General features: G+C 54.8%; 1 protein-coding gene across 1 annotated transcript in view; it reads right to left on the reverse strand.

The window, feature by feature from the left end:
- Positions 1-236: 236 nt before the first annotated feature.
- UHRF1 (ubiquitin like with PHD and ring finger domains 1) overlaps positions 237-16,327 on the reverse strand; it is a 32,635-nt gene continuing 16,544 nt past the window's right edge. Inside the window, exons 6-17 of the mRNA XM_065874055.1 lie at positions 15,055-15,155; positions 14,776-14,962; positions 14,111-14,234; positions 13,912-14,019; positions 13,547-13,651; positions 12,381-12,487; positions 9,855-10,017; positions 9,645-9,782; positions 7,385-7,526; positions 7,138-7,283; positions 5,280-5,378; positions 237-1,755 (exon numbers count right to left, since the gene is read on the reverse strand). Of these exons, the coding sequence (XP_065730127.1) occupies positions 1,609-1,755; positions 5,280-5,378; positions 7,138-7,283; positions 7,385-7,526; positions 9,645-9,782; positions 9,855-10,017; positions 12,381-12,487; positions 13,547-13,651; positions 13,912-14,019; positions 14,111-14,234; positions 14,776-14,962; positions 15,055-15,155 (1,567 nt within the window). The 3' untranslated portion in view covers positions 237-1,608. The remainder of the gene's footprint in view (positions 1,756-5,279; positions 5,379-7,137; positions 7,284-7,384; positions 7,527-9,644; positions 9,783-9,854; positions 10,018-12,380; positions 12,488-13,546; positions 13,652-13,911; positions 14,020-14,110; positions 14,235-14,775; positions 14,963-15,054; positions 15,156-16,327) is intronic.

A 16,327-nucleotide genomic window follows, 5' to 3' on the forward strand; every position in this document is an offset into this window, starting at 1 on the left:
ACCTTGGTGACACTAAGTGACGTCTGGCTCCAAGCTACAAGGCCTGGTTTGGCCCCTATGGACCGCTGCACGTCACTTGGACCTTGTGGGTCTCAGTTTTCTCATCTGCAAAGTGGGAACGATGCCACCTGCCTAGTCTGACTCCCAGGGTTTTTGTAAGGAGAAAATGTGTTACTAGCTATAGAAGTGCCTGGTGGGCTCCAAAGCACTTTGCAAATAGAAGACACAACCAAATTCATCTGTAAAAGGCATTTATTCTGAGAATCTAAAACCTGGACAGAGAATATTGAACTTCATAGAAAAAGCCTACACAGGATTTCGTCGTTTATTCCTAATACATTAACCACCTAATAATAAGGAAAAAAAGAAAAACTTTTAAAACAATATCGCTCCAGTCTGTCTGCAGTTATGTGATTTAAAATATCCCTGTTCTGTTGAGGTATAAGCTGCAAACTTTGGTCAAGTTAGAAACATTAACAAATCATTCCAAACAACACAAAACTCCCCCCCCCCCAAAAAAAACACAACCAAACCCTAAGTTATTAGCTTTCTCGGTACATATACAGTAACTACAAAAAAAATTTCATTTAGAAAGGTTTTTTTTTTTTTTTTTAAAGTTTCCCTCTTGTAATTCCCAATTGGCGAGTTGAAGATTCAACTTCGAGGATCGACAAAAGTCCCATCGTCCCCACTCGCTCACCCGGGGTCTCCAGGGAGGCGCTGGAGGACCACAGTCTGAGATTCTGGTTGGTACTGTCAACAATTCAGTGCTGAGAAAGAGCCCCGTGTTGAAGAAGGAAGGAGGGACCAAAGGCACTTGAACGTGGCCCCAGGTGTTTGATTCCGTGGCGTCCAGAGGGGACGTCGCTGGGCCGCCCATCGGCCCCCATGGAGGGGAAGAGTCCAGCGGAGGTAGCTTCGGTGTGGCCCCAGCTCTCTGCTCGGGTGGCCGGTAGGGACGCAGAAGCAGCCCAGTGGGGGATGGCTTGGAGGTGGGCGGGGGGGGGGGGGTTCAACCGGGCCCAACGGGACTTCTTCGCTTTTCCTTTGAACACTTTCCTGCCGGCAATGCAGGGCCAACACCACACCCAGGGCTACCGCCAGGCGGGATTTCACCTCTGGGGGCCTGACCCACCAACCTTGAAAAGATTGTTCTAGGCAGCCCGGCGCCGTCTTGCGAGTCAGCGGCCAGAACAGCTGAGAACCTGATGCTGGGAATTTCAGTGGCCTTCACGCCAAGTTGTTTCTAATTCCATCCTCAGAAGAAAAACAATTTTTTTTTTTTTTTTTTGGTTTTTGGTTTTTTTTTTCTGCTGATAAATTGCAGGCTTTTTATTTATTTATTTATTTATTTTTAAAACCAAAATAAAAACATGGAGAAGTCCGACTTTCTTCCTTCCTTTGAGCCATAATACAAATTCCTGAAAATTTTATAGATTAAAAAAAAAAAAAAAACCAAACCGGGAAGACGAGGCTTTTTTTTTTTTTTTTAGGGAGTGGAGGAAAAACTACATGTTTAAGTTAAGCTCACTAAAAACAAAATGGGGGCCACAGACCCCCCGATAACGTTTTTTTTAAAAAAAACACACGGCGAGAAGTGCTTGAGGATCACCGTCCGCTCCCGTAGCCAGGGAAGAGCTGGTTGAGGACGGCCTGCAGTGGCTGGTTCACGTGCATGGTGTAGCTCCGGCCCAGGTCATAGCGGCAGGCCGGGCAGCTGAACACCTGGGCCCGGAAGGACCTGTCCAGGCAATCCTGCGGGAGAGCGGGTGGTGAGAGGTGCTCCTGGCCACCCACTGTCCCCCCGGGGCGGTGTCGGCAGCCCAGAGGCCCCTCCTGACCCTCAGTCTCACTTGCCACTGCTGGCTGCCCATCACCAGCCCGGCTGCCCCAGGCTCAAAGACTCCAAGGTCGGGAATTCCCTGGCGGTCCAGTGGTTAGGACTCCGCACTTTCACTGCTATGGGAGCGGGTTCAATCCTTGGTCAGGGAACTAAGATCCCACAAGCCGAGCGGTGTGGCAAAAAAAAAAAAAGACTCCAAGGTCATCCCGGCCACCAGGCCCGTGTACCTGCAGGTCACACCACCTGACAGGTCCATGCCCTGGCTCTCTTGTCACCGTGCCTCGGCCCAAGTCCCCTCCTCAGAGGACCCCTCCTCGAAGCCCCTGGAACATCCCCGCCTCACCTCACCCTGTCTGCTTTCAAAACAGCACCTTCGGCCTTCTGGAATCATCTTGTCGACTAACCTGCTGGCGTGTAACACACCAGACACTCCCCAGGATGGGGGCTGTGTCTCCCTGAATCTCCCGGCACCAAGCACAGGACCCAACCCAGAGCAGATGCTCAAGGAACATGTGTCGGTGAGAAGACGGGAGAAGAGGGAGGAAGGAGGGGGTCTGGAGGCTGAGCCAGACTTCTGGGTTTGAACCCACTTGTCAACCCAGCGACGCCAGGGGAAGAGCCAGGTGAAGCCCGAGCTGTGAGGCTGACAGGCCCTACCTCCCCGTCGGAGCAACAGGCCGAAGACGCCACGGGGAGCGGGCACCTGCACAGGCACACACACCTGAAGGATGGCGCCAGGCAGCTGGGTGAGGGGCAACACCAAGCTGGTGAAAACCTGCTGCTGCCACGTCACGCTACCGCTGGACGCAGACGGCCGCTTTTGATCCCTATTTTTAAAAAGTCCTGGACTTCCCTGGTGCTCCAGTGGTTAAAAATCCACCTGTCGATGCAGGGGACACGGGTTCGAGTCCTGGTCCGGGAAGATCCCACATGCCGCGGAGCAACTAAGCCAGTGCGCCACAACTACTGAACCTGTGCTCTAGAGCCCGCGTGCCACAACTATGGAGCCCACGGGCCACAACTACTGAAGCCCGTGTGCCACAACTACTGAGCCCGCCCTCCTAGAGCCCGTGCTCTGAAACAAAAGAAGCCACCGCAATGAGAAGCCTGTGCACCACAACAAAGAGTAGCCCCCGCTCGCCACAGCTAGAGAAAGTGCAAGCACAGCAATGAAGACCCAGCACAGTCAAAAAAATACAACGAAGACAAAAAAAAATAAACTCCTGTGTTCTTGTCCAATATAAGGTCTATAGCCTAATCCCAGGCACAAGAGGTAGTGCTCAACACACTAAGACTTGGGTTCAAAATCAGGTTCTGGATCGCTGCACGATTCACAATGGCCAAAAGGTGGAAACACCAAGAGTCCGTCCACAGATGATGGCTAAACACAATGTGGTCCATCCACGCGCTGCCATGTGACTCAGCCTTCAAAAGGAAAGAGGTTCTGACACACGTGACAACGTGGATGAGGCTGAACACGATGCTCAGTGAGAGAAGCCAGACACAGAAGGACAGACACTGATTCCACTCATGCGAGGTCCCTAGAGAGTGAGATCCACAGAGACAGGAAGTAGATGGTGGGGGCCGGGGGCTGCGGGAGGGGCTGGGGAGTCAGTGTTTCACGGGGACAGCGTTTCAGTTTGGGAGGATGAGAAAGTTCTGGAGATGACGGAGGGGATGGTTGCACGACAATGTGAATGTACTTAATGCCACTGAGCTGTGCACCTAAAAAATAGTTAAAACGGTGAAGGTTGTGTTATCTGTATATTACCACAGTAAAAATATTTTAATAGAGTAAAAACAAAATCAAATGCTGGGACATCAGGGTGGAGGGTCAAAGCCATTTCCCCACAGCCCCTCAGACGCTGAGCTCACTGGAGACGAACGACAGTCGTGAGGATGCCCAGGACAGACATGCACTCACCAGGGCCACCTCCTTCACACTGGCGGCACAGCGGCCGCAGGTGTGGTGACTCCCTGAGCCGCTCGGCCTGACCTCGCACGCGCCCCGCGTCTCAGTGTCCAACTGCGCGCTGGCCGGGTACACCTCAAAGCCAGAAGGGTGCTGCGATGCCCCTTTCCACGGGGCAAAGGGGCTCAGCACGGTTACAGGCTTTCCAAGGTCACACGGCCAGAAAGGGCAAAGCCGGGGGTCAAAGCCACACTGCCGACCCCGACGATGTATTCTCACCCCGCCCCGCCAAGACTCTGAGCCCCCTCGGGCTCCACACGGCCTCAGACACCCAGGGGCATCTCTCCCGGCCACACAGCTGAAGGGCCTCGGTCAGGCCACATGGCACGACTGCTGCCCAAGTGTCCATGTTCTCAGAGTCCATCCCCTGGTCTGATAAGTGGCCCGATGCCCTGGACCAAGACGGCCCCGAGGCGAGAGAGCAGCTTAGAGACCCAGGGTGACCAGGAGGCAGGGACAGTCCCTTCTAAATTACATGCCTACACTGCCCATGAGTTCCTACTGACCGACTCTGGCCAGAAGGCACTGCAAAGACACCATACACGCAGACCAGCGCTTCCCAAGTTTGGGGACCCCTGGAACCGAGTGGGTGGGGCCTCAGCCCCCCAGCACCCAGGACACCCCATGGTGTGTTCACTCTGGTGTCGTTCACCCCACGACAGAGAACAATCCGGCCCCAAACATCAGCACTGCTTGGGGAGAGACCCTGGTCTGGCCCAATCTCAGCCCCTCCCAATCTCTTCTTTCAAAAGCATCAGATCGGGTACTGTTTCCCTCCTAAGACTGACCACTGGCCGGAACCCTCCAGCCCCGCCACCCGGCCCCCCTCCCCTGCCCTAGTCCCCAAGAGGCCCTGGCTACTCCAACAGGCCTGTGGGTCTAAGCTTCTACACAGGTCACTCTGCCTACCTGGGATGCTGCCCCAAGGACCGCCTCAGGCGGCAGGTTAATGCCACCTCCTCCAGGAAGCCTTCCTCCCTGCTCCTCTAGGGGATAAGCGCCGCATGCATCTCCAGCCCAGCCCACTTAGTCATTTAGTATGACCAGATCCCAGGCCAGGACAATAGCCCAACCTCTCCCACACTGGACCTCCAGGCATCTAAGAGGCTGGAGAGGACCAGTGCGTGGCCCCTAAGGAAAGGAGGCGCCGACCTGTTGAAGGCACAGCAGAGGGCCGGTGTGGCTGGAGGTTCGGGACGATGGCAGGGTGGGCATTGGCTGGGCGAGGAGTTTGCGTTGGATTCCGGGGCACCAGGAGGGTGGGGAGCAGGGAGCGAGTGATGGGTGCCTGTGATTAAGGCTGGGGTGCTACTGTAACCCAGGTCACCTGGAAAAGAGACCCTCAATCCCCTCGAAGGGCCGGGGGCGGGAGGTGCAGAAGCAAAACCGGCAAGCCCAGGTTGGCAGCGTGGGTCCGATCACCCCTCCAGGACCTCCCGTCCAGGGCCCTCAGTGCCCACTCACCTTGCACACGGTGTGCTGGCACACGGTCGTGATCGGGCGGTACACCAACTCCTGGCAACAAATACACTGGAACGCCTCCTCCACTTTGCTCAGGAATTTCTGGAAGCAGAGGAGAGGGTGCATGAGCCCGGCAAAGGCTCAGTTCCCCAGAGTGAACGAGCACGACGGGTCCCCAGACTCCCTGCTTAGCCCTCGCCCCGGCCCGCATCTCATCCTCTGGCACCGGGGCACACGCAGGCTGGAGATCAAGACCGCACTCCATCAGCACTTCTCTCGGCACAGAGCCCAGCCCTGAGACACACAGCACCGCCTGCCTGCCGCCCACTGCTCAGACCCCGGGCTCCAGCAGCGGATGAGACCGAGAAACGCCTGCCTTCTTGGAGCCTGGGGCCCAGTGGGGAAGACCAGAGATTAAGCAGGTGAAAGACAGAAAGGTCACACCAGTGCTGGGGAAAGGACAGCAGGGAGCCCCAGAAGGAGGGCGGTCAGAGTCCCCCTGTGGAGAAGGTGACCTGTCAGCAGAGAGACCCGAAGGACGTGGGGCGGCTGAATCACAGCCTCCTAAGATGTCCACGTTTGAATCCCGGGACCTGTGGACGTGTCACCTCATGGGGCAGAGGGGACTTCGCAGGTGAGGTTAAGGCCCTTGAGACAGGGATGACCCTGGATTCCCCGGGGAGCCCAACGTCATCACAGGGTCCTTATAAGAGGGAGGTGGGAGGGTCAGAGGCAGAGAGAGACGGGAGATGCTGCACTGCTGGATACGATAGAGATAAGAGGATAGAGGACGGGGCCGCAAGCCAGGGATGAGTTGCCTCCAGAAGCTGGAAAAGGCGGGAACCGATGCTCCCCTGGAGCCTCCGGAAGGACCAGCCCTGCCTACACTTGGATTTTACCCCTAAAGGCTCACTTATTAGGGCAGCCACAGTGATTTCATGCCGGAGGGAGACTGAGCCGGGAGGGTTGGGGTGGAGGGTACTTCCTCAAAGAGAAACCCACGAGGGCAGAGGCCATGCAATGGCATGACCAGGAGGAAGAGTCCAGAAGGAGAGGACATTAGTATTAACGGGCCGCTCGCCCAGGGCTCAGAGGAGCTGGGTTGGACCCTGACCGTGAGCCATGGAGAGCCAATCCCCACCAGGCAGGGGCAGCCAGAGGACGCTGAGCCACTCACTTCCAGTGACCCATCAATGTCACTCACCCCACTAAGGCAGGAGGATCAAAACAAAGACAGTGCCGGTTTGGCGGTTCCTCAGAAATTTGAACACAGAATGACTTTACGATCCGGCAATCCCACTTTTGCGTTTATGCCCCAGAGAATTGAAGACAGGGCCGCAGAGACTTGCCCACCTGTGTTCACAGCAGCGCTGTTCACAGTAGCCAAAAGCTGGAAGTAACCCAAGTGTCCACTGAGAGATGGTGGATATACAAATTCCATCCGTACAGTGGAATATTACGCAGCCTTAAAAAGGAAGGAGTCTGACACCTGCCACAACACGGATGGACCCTGAGGACAGGATGCTCAGTGAGAGAAACCAGACACAGAAGGACACACACTGTCTGATTCCACCCATGTGAGGTCGCTAGAGGAGTCGGATCCACTGAGACAGAAAGTAGATGGTGGGGGCCAGGGGCTGGGGGAGGGGCTGGGGAGTCAGCGTTTCATGGGGACAGAGTTTCAGTTTGGGAAGATGAGAAAGTTCTGGAGACAATGGTGGGGATGGCTGCACGACAGGCTTAATGCCACTGAGCTGTGCACTTTAAATGGTTCAGATGGTCAGTTTCATGTTTTCTCTATTTCATCACAATGGAAAGAAAGAGGCCCCCGCCAGGCCTGGGCGAGGGTAGGGGGACGCACCGGCCCATCCTTGAGTGACTTCAGGATCTCCGTCCACAGCTTTGTGTTGCTCTTGTCCTCCTTGATGAGGCTGCTCTGCTGGGTGGTGAGGCTGTACGGCTCCACCTTGGTCTTCTTGGGTGTCCCTCGCGAGGACCCATCGCCCCCTGGGACAGAGCAGGGCGGGTGAGGGTGGAGGCCCCCCCACCCCGCCCCCCGAGCACGAGGATGGGGTCCCGAGTACGAGGACGGCCGCTGAGACACCCACCAGCCGACTTGCTTTTCCGCTTGCCCTTCCTGGGGGACGCGAAGTCCTCCTCCCCGTCGTCCTCCTTCTCCAGGGCTTCCCTCTTGCTGTTTTCCTTCTCCTTCTCCCTCCTGGCCAGGGCCTCCAGGTAGCCTTCCGGGTACTGCGAGGAGGAGAAGACAGGACGGTCACCCCTACCCGGTCCCCAGCCGGGCCCCAGAGACGGACTCTGTGCTCCCTTGGCCTCAGCTCAGAGGCCTGCACCAACTTAACTCTGGAGCAGTAACTAAGCACAGAAACTCACAGGAACGAACGTTAATGGCACAGCGGCAATGAGCGAGATAACGCACGGTAGAGGCCCACCACCAGGTCAAGCAAAGAAGACAGTCTTTTTCCTTTTGTTTTATTTTTTGCGTTTTTTTGGCCGTGCCCCGCGGCTTGTAGGATAGGATCTTGGTTCCCTGACCAGGGATTGAACCCTCGGCCTCAGCAGTGAAAGCGTCGAGTCCTAACCACTGGACGGCCAGGGAACTCCCAAGACAGTCTTGGTATCTTTCCATTTCGATGAGAAGTAGGCAAACTTTTCCAGCCAGGGGCCAGGCAGTAAAAGTTTCGGGCTCTGTGGGGACAAAAGCCGGCCCAGCCCCTGTGGGACTGAATGGGCATGGCTGGGCCCCAGGAAGATTTCGTTTACTCACCACTGGCCCAGGGCCTTAGCTCCACAACCCGATTCTGATGGGTCTTGGACTCCTCTGAGCCCCATCAGGCATTATCTAATTAGAAATGGGGTTCTAAGGCACCTACAACCACATCCGATTCTCCAGTGTTTCATCAAGAAACCCTCAAGCTTTTCTAGCAACACAAACTTGCAACGAAGGCCTAAGTTCTAAATAAAACATCCTCCTCTCACCAAACAGTGACATGCCTGACCCATGGCTGTCTCTCCCCAGTTCCTCCGCCTCTAAAAGTCCCTGTGTTTGTGACCACCTAGAGGGGTGGGGCAGGGAGGGTGGGAGGGAGACGCAAGAGGGAGGAGATATGGGGACATATGTGTATGTATAGCTGATTCACTTTGTTATAAGGCAGAAACTAACACACCATTGTAAAGCAGTTATACTCCAATAAAGATGTTAAAAAATAATAATAATAAATAAATAAATAAATAAATAAAATACAATTCCCTGTGGAACAACCAGTGTGTTCAAAAGGCAACTCTTGGGCTTCCCTGGTGGCGCAGTGGTTGGGAGTCCGCCTGCCGATGCAGGGGGCACGGGTTCGTGCCCCGGTCCGGGAGGATCCCACATGCCGCGGAGCGGCTAGGCCTGTGAGCCATGGCCGCTGAGCCTGCGTGTCCAGAGCCTGTGCTCCGCAACGGGAGAGGCCACAGCAGTGAGAGGCCCGCGTACCTCAAAAAAAAGAGGCCCGCGTACGGCAAAAAAAAAAAAAAAAAAAAGGCAACTCTTTGTGGCCTCCCGGTGGGGGGCAGGGGGCGGGGCGGGGTAGGTGCTATCAGACTCTCAACAGCAATTAAGATTCCTTAAATAGTCCACCACGACTTATCAGCTGGAAATCGGATCACCAGGAGGAACAGAAAACACCATAATTATAGTGCAAAAAAGCCGTACTCTGCACGCACTGGGTGAACTCTTGAAGATGGAGGATTCTGCTGCTATAAAGAGGTGAGTGATTGCTCCAGGGAATCAGTCCACCCTATCTTTACATTTAGACCTTGCTCTATTCTATATTTAGACCAATTTTATTGGTTTGTCTGCTTTGGGGGTAGGGAGAGGTGATGGACAGACAGGAGAAAGAGAGATGGGGGACTTCCCTGGAGGTCCAGTGGTTAAGACTCGCCTTTCAATGAAGGGGGCACAGGTTCAATCCCTGGTCAGAGAGATCCTGCATGCTGCAAGGTGCGGTCAAAAAGAAACAAAAAATCAAGGAGACAGGGAAGAGGGGGAGGAGAAGAGGGGACGGGAGGGGACTGGCCAAGAGAGAGGAGACAGGACTCCAGATTGATTTCAGATAAGCTCTTCAAACACAGCTCAGATAAGGAAGGCCAGCTCTCAGCTCTAACATCACAAAGCAAAGACGCAAACCTGCCTGAGCCACCCCTCCCCTATATCCACTGGCTGAAGGACAGGGATGGTACAGTCACCAGCTCACAGCCTGGAAATCGTCTGGGATGAGAAAAACCCCAGAGAGCATGGCTCCCCGCTCAGACGCTCCCGGCCCAGGCCCCGGGCACGAGCTCCAGCTGTGAGCACAGGCCTGGACGCACCTGCATGGTCAGCCCCAGCTTCTTGATCCGGTCCTTCCCCTCCTTGGTCCAGGGCCCCGGCTCGACGTCATCCCTGCGCAGGAGGAAGCGCCACACCAGGAAGCCGGACTTGCCCTTCTCGGGCCAGTACCTCACGACCTGTGGGAAGAAGCGCGGGGTCAGTGACCTGGGGGCCAGGGGCGGGGGGCAGGCACAGGGGCCCCCACTCACCTTGTAGATGCCGTCATACCGGTTGCCCTCGATGGGGGCGTACTTGCTGTGCTTGCGGCCCTTGACGTTCCGCACCACCCGGACCGGCTTCCCGGACCGCCAGTCCTTGGCCTCGGCTCCTTTGAGGTCGTTGATGGGGGCAAAGCAGTTCAGAGCCAGCGCCCTGCGGGGAGAGCCGGGCCCACACGCTGGACTGCATCCCCCGGAGAGAGGGGGTCGCGGCGTCCCAAGCCCCCGGCCCCGTGAACATGTGACCTTTGGAAAGTCAGTGCTTGCAGATGAAGTCAAGTTCGGAGGCGGTCAGAATGGATTAGGGTGGGCCCTAAACCCAGTGACCGGTGTCCTTATAAGGAAAGGGAAACTGAGGGAGTTCCCCGGTGGGAACTCAGCACTCTCACTGTCGAGGGCCGGGGTTCAATTCCACGTCGGGGAACTAAGATCCCACATCCCACAAGCCACACCGAGACATGGCCCCAAAAAAAAGAAGAAAAAATTTTTAAATAAATAATTAAAAATTAGGACTTCCCTGGTGGCGCAGTGGTTAAGGATCTGCCTGCCAATTCAGGGAACACGGGTTCGAGCCCTGGTCTGGGAAGATCCCACGTGCTGCAGAGTAACTAAGCCCATGTGCCACAACTACTGAGCCTGCGCTCTAGAGCCTGCAAGCCACAACTACTGAAGCCTGCGTGCCACAACTACTGAAGCCCGCGCACCTAGAGCCCGTGCTCCGCAACAAGGGAAGCCACCGCAATGAGAAGCCCTCACACAACGAAGAGCAGCCCCCGCTCGCCGCAACTAGAGAAAGCCCGCGCGCAGCAACGAAGACCCAACACAGCCAAAAATAAACAAACAATTTTTTAAAAAATAATAAATAAATAAAAATTAAAACTAAATAAAAAAAGAAAACAGACACACTAGGGGACAGAGCCCCATGAAGACTGAGGCAGGGGTTGGAGTGTCACATCTACCAGCCAAGGGACACCAAGGAAGGACACTCCCCTGGAGGTTCCAGATGGAGGACGGCCCCGAGACACCTTGACTTTGGACTCTGGGCCTCCAGAATTAGGCAAGAATAAATTCCTGTTGTTCTAAACCACCCAGTGTGCGGTGTTTTGGTACCAGAGCCACAGGACACTAACACGATGTGGGGGAAGACGTCACCCAGGAGAAAGCAGGTGGCACACAAACGCGGCCTGGGCCGGCAGGCCTGTCCCGACAAGGGGCACAGCGGCCTGGGGTCGGTGGACCGGAGGTCAGCTCGGCATCTGATGCAACGCCGCCACCTTCCTCAGGTGAGCAAGAAAGAGAGCTGCCACCGCACAGCTGTTCTCCCGTGCAGATGGCAGTTGGTAAAGAACGGATTTCTTAGAGTTTTAAGTCCAGACTTTTATCACTGCTCACGAGCAGTTTCTCACACTGTCTAATCTCCTCCGACAATGAGATTTATTTTTTTGTTGGCTGCACCATGTGGCATGCGGGATCTTAGTTCCCCAACCAGGGATCGAACCCGCGTCCCCTGCAGTGGAAGCACGGAGTCTTAACCGCTGGACCCCCAGAGAAGTCCCCAAAATGAGATTTTTTAAATGGCTAGTGAAATTTAAATATTCTACTAGACTAATACATGCACGAAAATGAACCCTTCCCTCTTTTTTAAAGAAAGATATTTAGGCAAAGAGCTTTCTGGAAAGAAATACCAATTTGTATTTCTACCAACAGTGGAATGCTAGTCTATGCCTTGGCATTTCTCAACACTGGAGAATTTGGGGCCAACTTTACAGGGTAAATAAACAGTATCTCATCATTACTTCAATATGTTATTTCTTTGATCACTAAAGGTGAACAAATTTTCATGGCCACTGTAGATCTGTGTTACTTGGCAGAATGATTTGCATGTCCTTTGCTTTTTTCTGTTAGTTTTTCTTATTGATTTGCAACACAGCTCTTTACATATAAGGGCATAACCATCACCAGGTGTCATGTTTGTGGCAGACTTTTCCCCCAAGAGTCACCTGCCTTTTCATTGTCCTTATGGGTTTTATTGGTGTAATTTATAATACTTAGGTCATCCAATCTCTGTCTTTTCCTTTGGGCTCTGTGATGCTGTATCCCATCCTGTAATCGAGGCTCAGCAAACACCTGCCCACCTTGTGGTGTTGCAGATAAAGTTCTACTGCAACAGAGCTGTCCACACTCTTTTACATGTGCTCTGTGGCTGCTCACGTGCTATGACGGCAGAGTTCAGTGGTTGCCACAGAGGCCGCGCGGCCCACAAAGCCACATACGTTTATTATCTGGCCTTTCGGGGGAAAAGTTTGCTTCAGTGCATCTGACTGACTCACAGGTGGACAGAGTAGGGAAGAGACGGACATTCGTGGTCCCTACGTTCCATCACACTCTTAATGGGTATCTAACTTCCTGCACATGAAAGCCCCAAACGGGACCCATCCCCTCCCCTGTGAAGCCACCAGAGGACAAGGCAGACAGACACGTGTTGGTGAAGAAACAGGAACACTCGATTCTGCAAACCTGTTGGTGTTGGTGAGTTTCTGATCACAAGACTGCTCTGCAGTCCGCTTGTTACCGGAGAGGTCTCGTCCACCGCTACCTGTGTACGTGAACGAGTTCCCGTGGTCCTGAAACAGACATGGAGGGCAGGCTGAACCCTCCGCGCAGAGGAGAGGAGAGACCCACTCAAAACAAACCCACACACACCCATCAGGATGTCAACAAAGAATCAGGATGTCAGGATCAACTACCAAAGAAACAGATAATAACAAGTGTCGGTGACAATGTGGAGAAACTGGAACCCTGTGCACAGCTGGTAGGGATGGAAAATGGTGCAGCTGCTGTGGAAAACAGTATGGAGGTTCCTCAACAAACTAAAAACAATCACCATATGATCCGGCAATCGCACTTCTTTATACCCAGAAGAACTGAAAACAGGGACTTGAAGAGATTTTTGCGGATCCAGGTTCATAGCATTACTCACAGTAGCTAAAATGTGGAAACAACCCAGGCATCCACTGATGCATGACTGGATAAACAAAAATGTGGTCCATCCACACACTGGAATCTTGTTAAGCCTTAAAAAGGAAGGAGACTCTGGGCTTCCCTGGTGGCGCAGTGGTTGAGAGTCCGCCTGCCGATGCAGGGGACGCGGGTTCGTGCCCCCGTCTGGGAAGATCCCAAATGCCGCGGAGCAGCTGGGCCCGTGAGCCATGGCCGCTGAGCCTGCGCGTCCGGAGCCCGTGCTCCACAACGGGAGAGGCCACAACAGAGAGAGGCCCGTGTACCGCAAAAAAAAAAAAAAAAAAGGAAGGAGATTCTGACACATGCTACAGTGTGGATGGACCTTGAGGACATGATGCTCAGTGAGAGAATCCAGACACGAAAGGATGAATGCTGTGATTCCACTCACAGGAGGTCCCTAGAGAATCAGGTCCACAGAGACAGGAAGTAGATGGTAAGGACAGGGGCTGGGGGAGGGGATGGAGAGTCAGCGTTTCCTGGGGACAGAGTCTCAGTTAGGGAAGACGAGAAAGTTCTGGAGACGGATGGTGGGGATGGTTGCATGACAGTGTGAGTGTGCTTAATGCCACCGAGCGTGCTCTTAAAAATGATTAAGATGGTTAAGTTTTACACTGAGTATTTGCCACAATTATACAAAAACAAAACCAGCTTCCCACACTCACCACGTCATCCTCATACCCTCCAGCCAGGACCAGGGAGTACGCCCCATCGTTGCTCCGGCCGTGGATGCCTGCCACATGAGGTCGATGGACCCCAGACTCGCTGACCTGTGAACACCACCGAGAAATAAGTGGCACCTCCTGGACCAGCCGCTGCTCGACGGCCCTCTTCACTCCCGCCTTTGGAGCCAGCGCCTGACTCTTCCACTGAAAGCATCACTCCTGTTATGAGAACCTCTGCCCCCGAGAGATCGAGTCCTGGCCACACCAGGGAAGGACCTGGCGTGAATCCCCAGCCTCCTGCCCTTGGGATAGCCCTCCCCAGTGGAGGGGCTCCTGGAAGGCCGGGGCCCGACGTCTGCAGGTACCTGGACTCTGAACCTCCACATGGTGCCCACGGGGATGCCCGGGATGGGGCCAAAGTGGTTGGACGGCACAATGGTGCACTCCTTGGTGCGGCCCACGCACGCCATGCCCTGTCCATTCCAAAACAGAGGGGAGAGCAGCGTGAACGGCTGCAGGGGCGTGGGGGGCGGCAGGGGCGCACGGGGCACAGGGGCCCCTCACCTTGCCCCAGTCCCGCTGCGAGGACGACGTGGCCGACGCCATCTTCGCCTTCTTCTTACTCTCCTTCAGCTTCTCGCCTGCCTGCACCACCTCGCTGGAGTCGATCCGGCACTCGGGGCAGTACCTGAGACCACAGGGACGTCACCCTCTGCCCGTGGCTACACGGCCACCTCCTTCCAGCCCCCTGCCGTCCTGTGCATCCAAGACCAGGGCGGCGGCAGGGGGCTGAACTTGAATCCACGAGCATGACATAAGAAAGCGAGTTCCTCGGTCGCACGGGCCACATCTGAAGTAGCCACGTGTGGCGAGTGGCGCCCGTGGTGGACGGCGGACCCTGACCCCCTCCCACTGGTAATGGCAGTGCCTCCCACAGCGAGGCCAAGTCCAGCTGGCACGTGGCAAACTCACAGGGCAGCTCGATGGTACCTGCTCCCTGCCGTGGACTCGGTTTCCCCGAGGGAGGGGACAGTGCAAACGACAGCCACTGCCGTTAGCAGGTCGGGGTCCTCAGACCACAGCCCAGCGTCACAACCGTCCCCTCCAGCGCCGGGGACACCCACCGCGTTCCTGCCCGCCTTGCCTCCTCCCTGCAGGGAGCCAGGGCCCAGGCCTCGCACCCGCCCCCACTGTCATCGCAGGGTCACCGGCAGCCTCCGGGCACTAACCACTCCTCCTCGGTGGGGATGCTGCTGAGCGGCGGGCACAGGCAGTACGTGTGGAAGGCCATGTCGCACTCGTCGCACAGTAGCTGCTTGTCGGGGTCCTGCTTGCCCCCGCACAGGTGGCAGGCGCACATGCGGCACGGCTTCCGCTCATCGTCCTTGCAGTGCTTGCAGGAGGGCCCGCTCTTCCCTGGACACGGGAGGATGGTGTCATCTCGGGCAGGACCCCACCACACCAGGCGCCCTGCCCGCCCACCGCAGAGGGGCGGGATCGGAACTCACTTCTTGTCGGGTTTTCCACCATGGGGTTCCCCTCGCCAGGGCGCTCAATCTTGAAAACCTCGTCCACAAAGATGATCCGACAGTCGTTGAGAGAATCGTCCCTGCAAGAGACAGGCCGTTAGGACATCCCACGGGGCCAGCCCTGCCCAAGCGCCCGAGAAGACTTCGCCACGTCAACACAGTTCTCAGAGCCTGTGAACAGCTCCGTCTCTAATTGCATCAGAGAAGAGGCTTTTGCAGGGCACTGTGAACTCGATTAGCTACTCCCCTTGCAAATTCAAGTCCTACCAAATCAGGAACAAGGTGAAAACAACAGACAAACCAGAGTTTCATCACGCGATGCATTTGAGAGAATCATTTCTAACTTGCGGGTAGACAAGGCCCATTTAACAAGGCCCAACAGGCAAAAGCAATAAAGTAAGGTCTGATCAAAATACAAAAACTCCTCTAAGTTAAAACGACCCCAGGGATCATCTCACCACCTCCATCAGATCATCCCACCACCTACATCATCGGCAACCATCTAGGGAAAGCAAATGCAAGTCAGGTGTACAATTTCACACTGTCTGAGAACCACATTCAAAAAGTAAAAGCAGATGGAATCAATTTGAGGATGTTTTATGTAACCCAATGTATACAAAATATCATTTCAACATGTAATGAACATTAAGGAATTATTAACAAGCTAGTTTGCATTCTTTTTCAGCGCTAAATCTTTGAAATCCATTGTGTATTTTACACTCACGACGCATCTTAATGTGTCCTGGCCACATTTCAAGGGCTAGGCAGCACGTGTGGCTCGTGGCTGTGAAGCTAGATGGGAAGGTCCAGATCTACCCACCAGTTCACAGGAAACAAAGGGACAGAGGAACAGAGGAAAGCCAGTGGGAAATCCAGACCGTGCAGATTCTGTGGGACAAACAACCAGGCTTCCCCAACAAATAAATTAGTCTGCGTGCCAGTGCAGGGGACACGGGTTTGAGTCCTGGTCCTGGAGGATCCCACATGCCGCAGAGCAACTAAGCCCGTGCGCCACAACTATTGAGCTTGCACTCTAGAGCCCACGAGCCACAACTACTGAGGCCCGCGTGCCTAGAGCCCGTGCTCTGCAACAAGAGAGGCCACCACGGTGAGAAGCCCGTGCTCGCCGCGACCAGAGAAAAGCCCGCGCGCAGCAGTGAAGACCCAACGCAGCCAAAATAAAATAAATAAATTTTTCTTTAAAAAAGAGAGAGAGATCTGCCAACCTAACTGAAATCTGTGGACATTACTT

This window comes from Phocoena phocoena, chromosome 3, assembly GCF_963924675.1.
Source record: "Phocoena phocoena chromosome 3, mPhoPho1.1, whole genome shotgun sequence".
Lineage (NCBI taxonomy): Eukaryota > Metazoa > Chordata > Mammalia > Artiodactyla > Phocoenidae > Phocoena > Phocoena phocoena.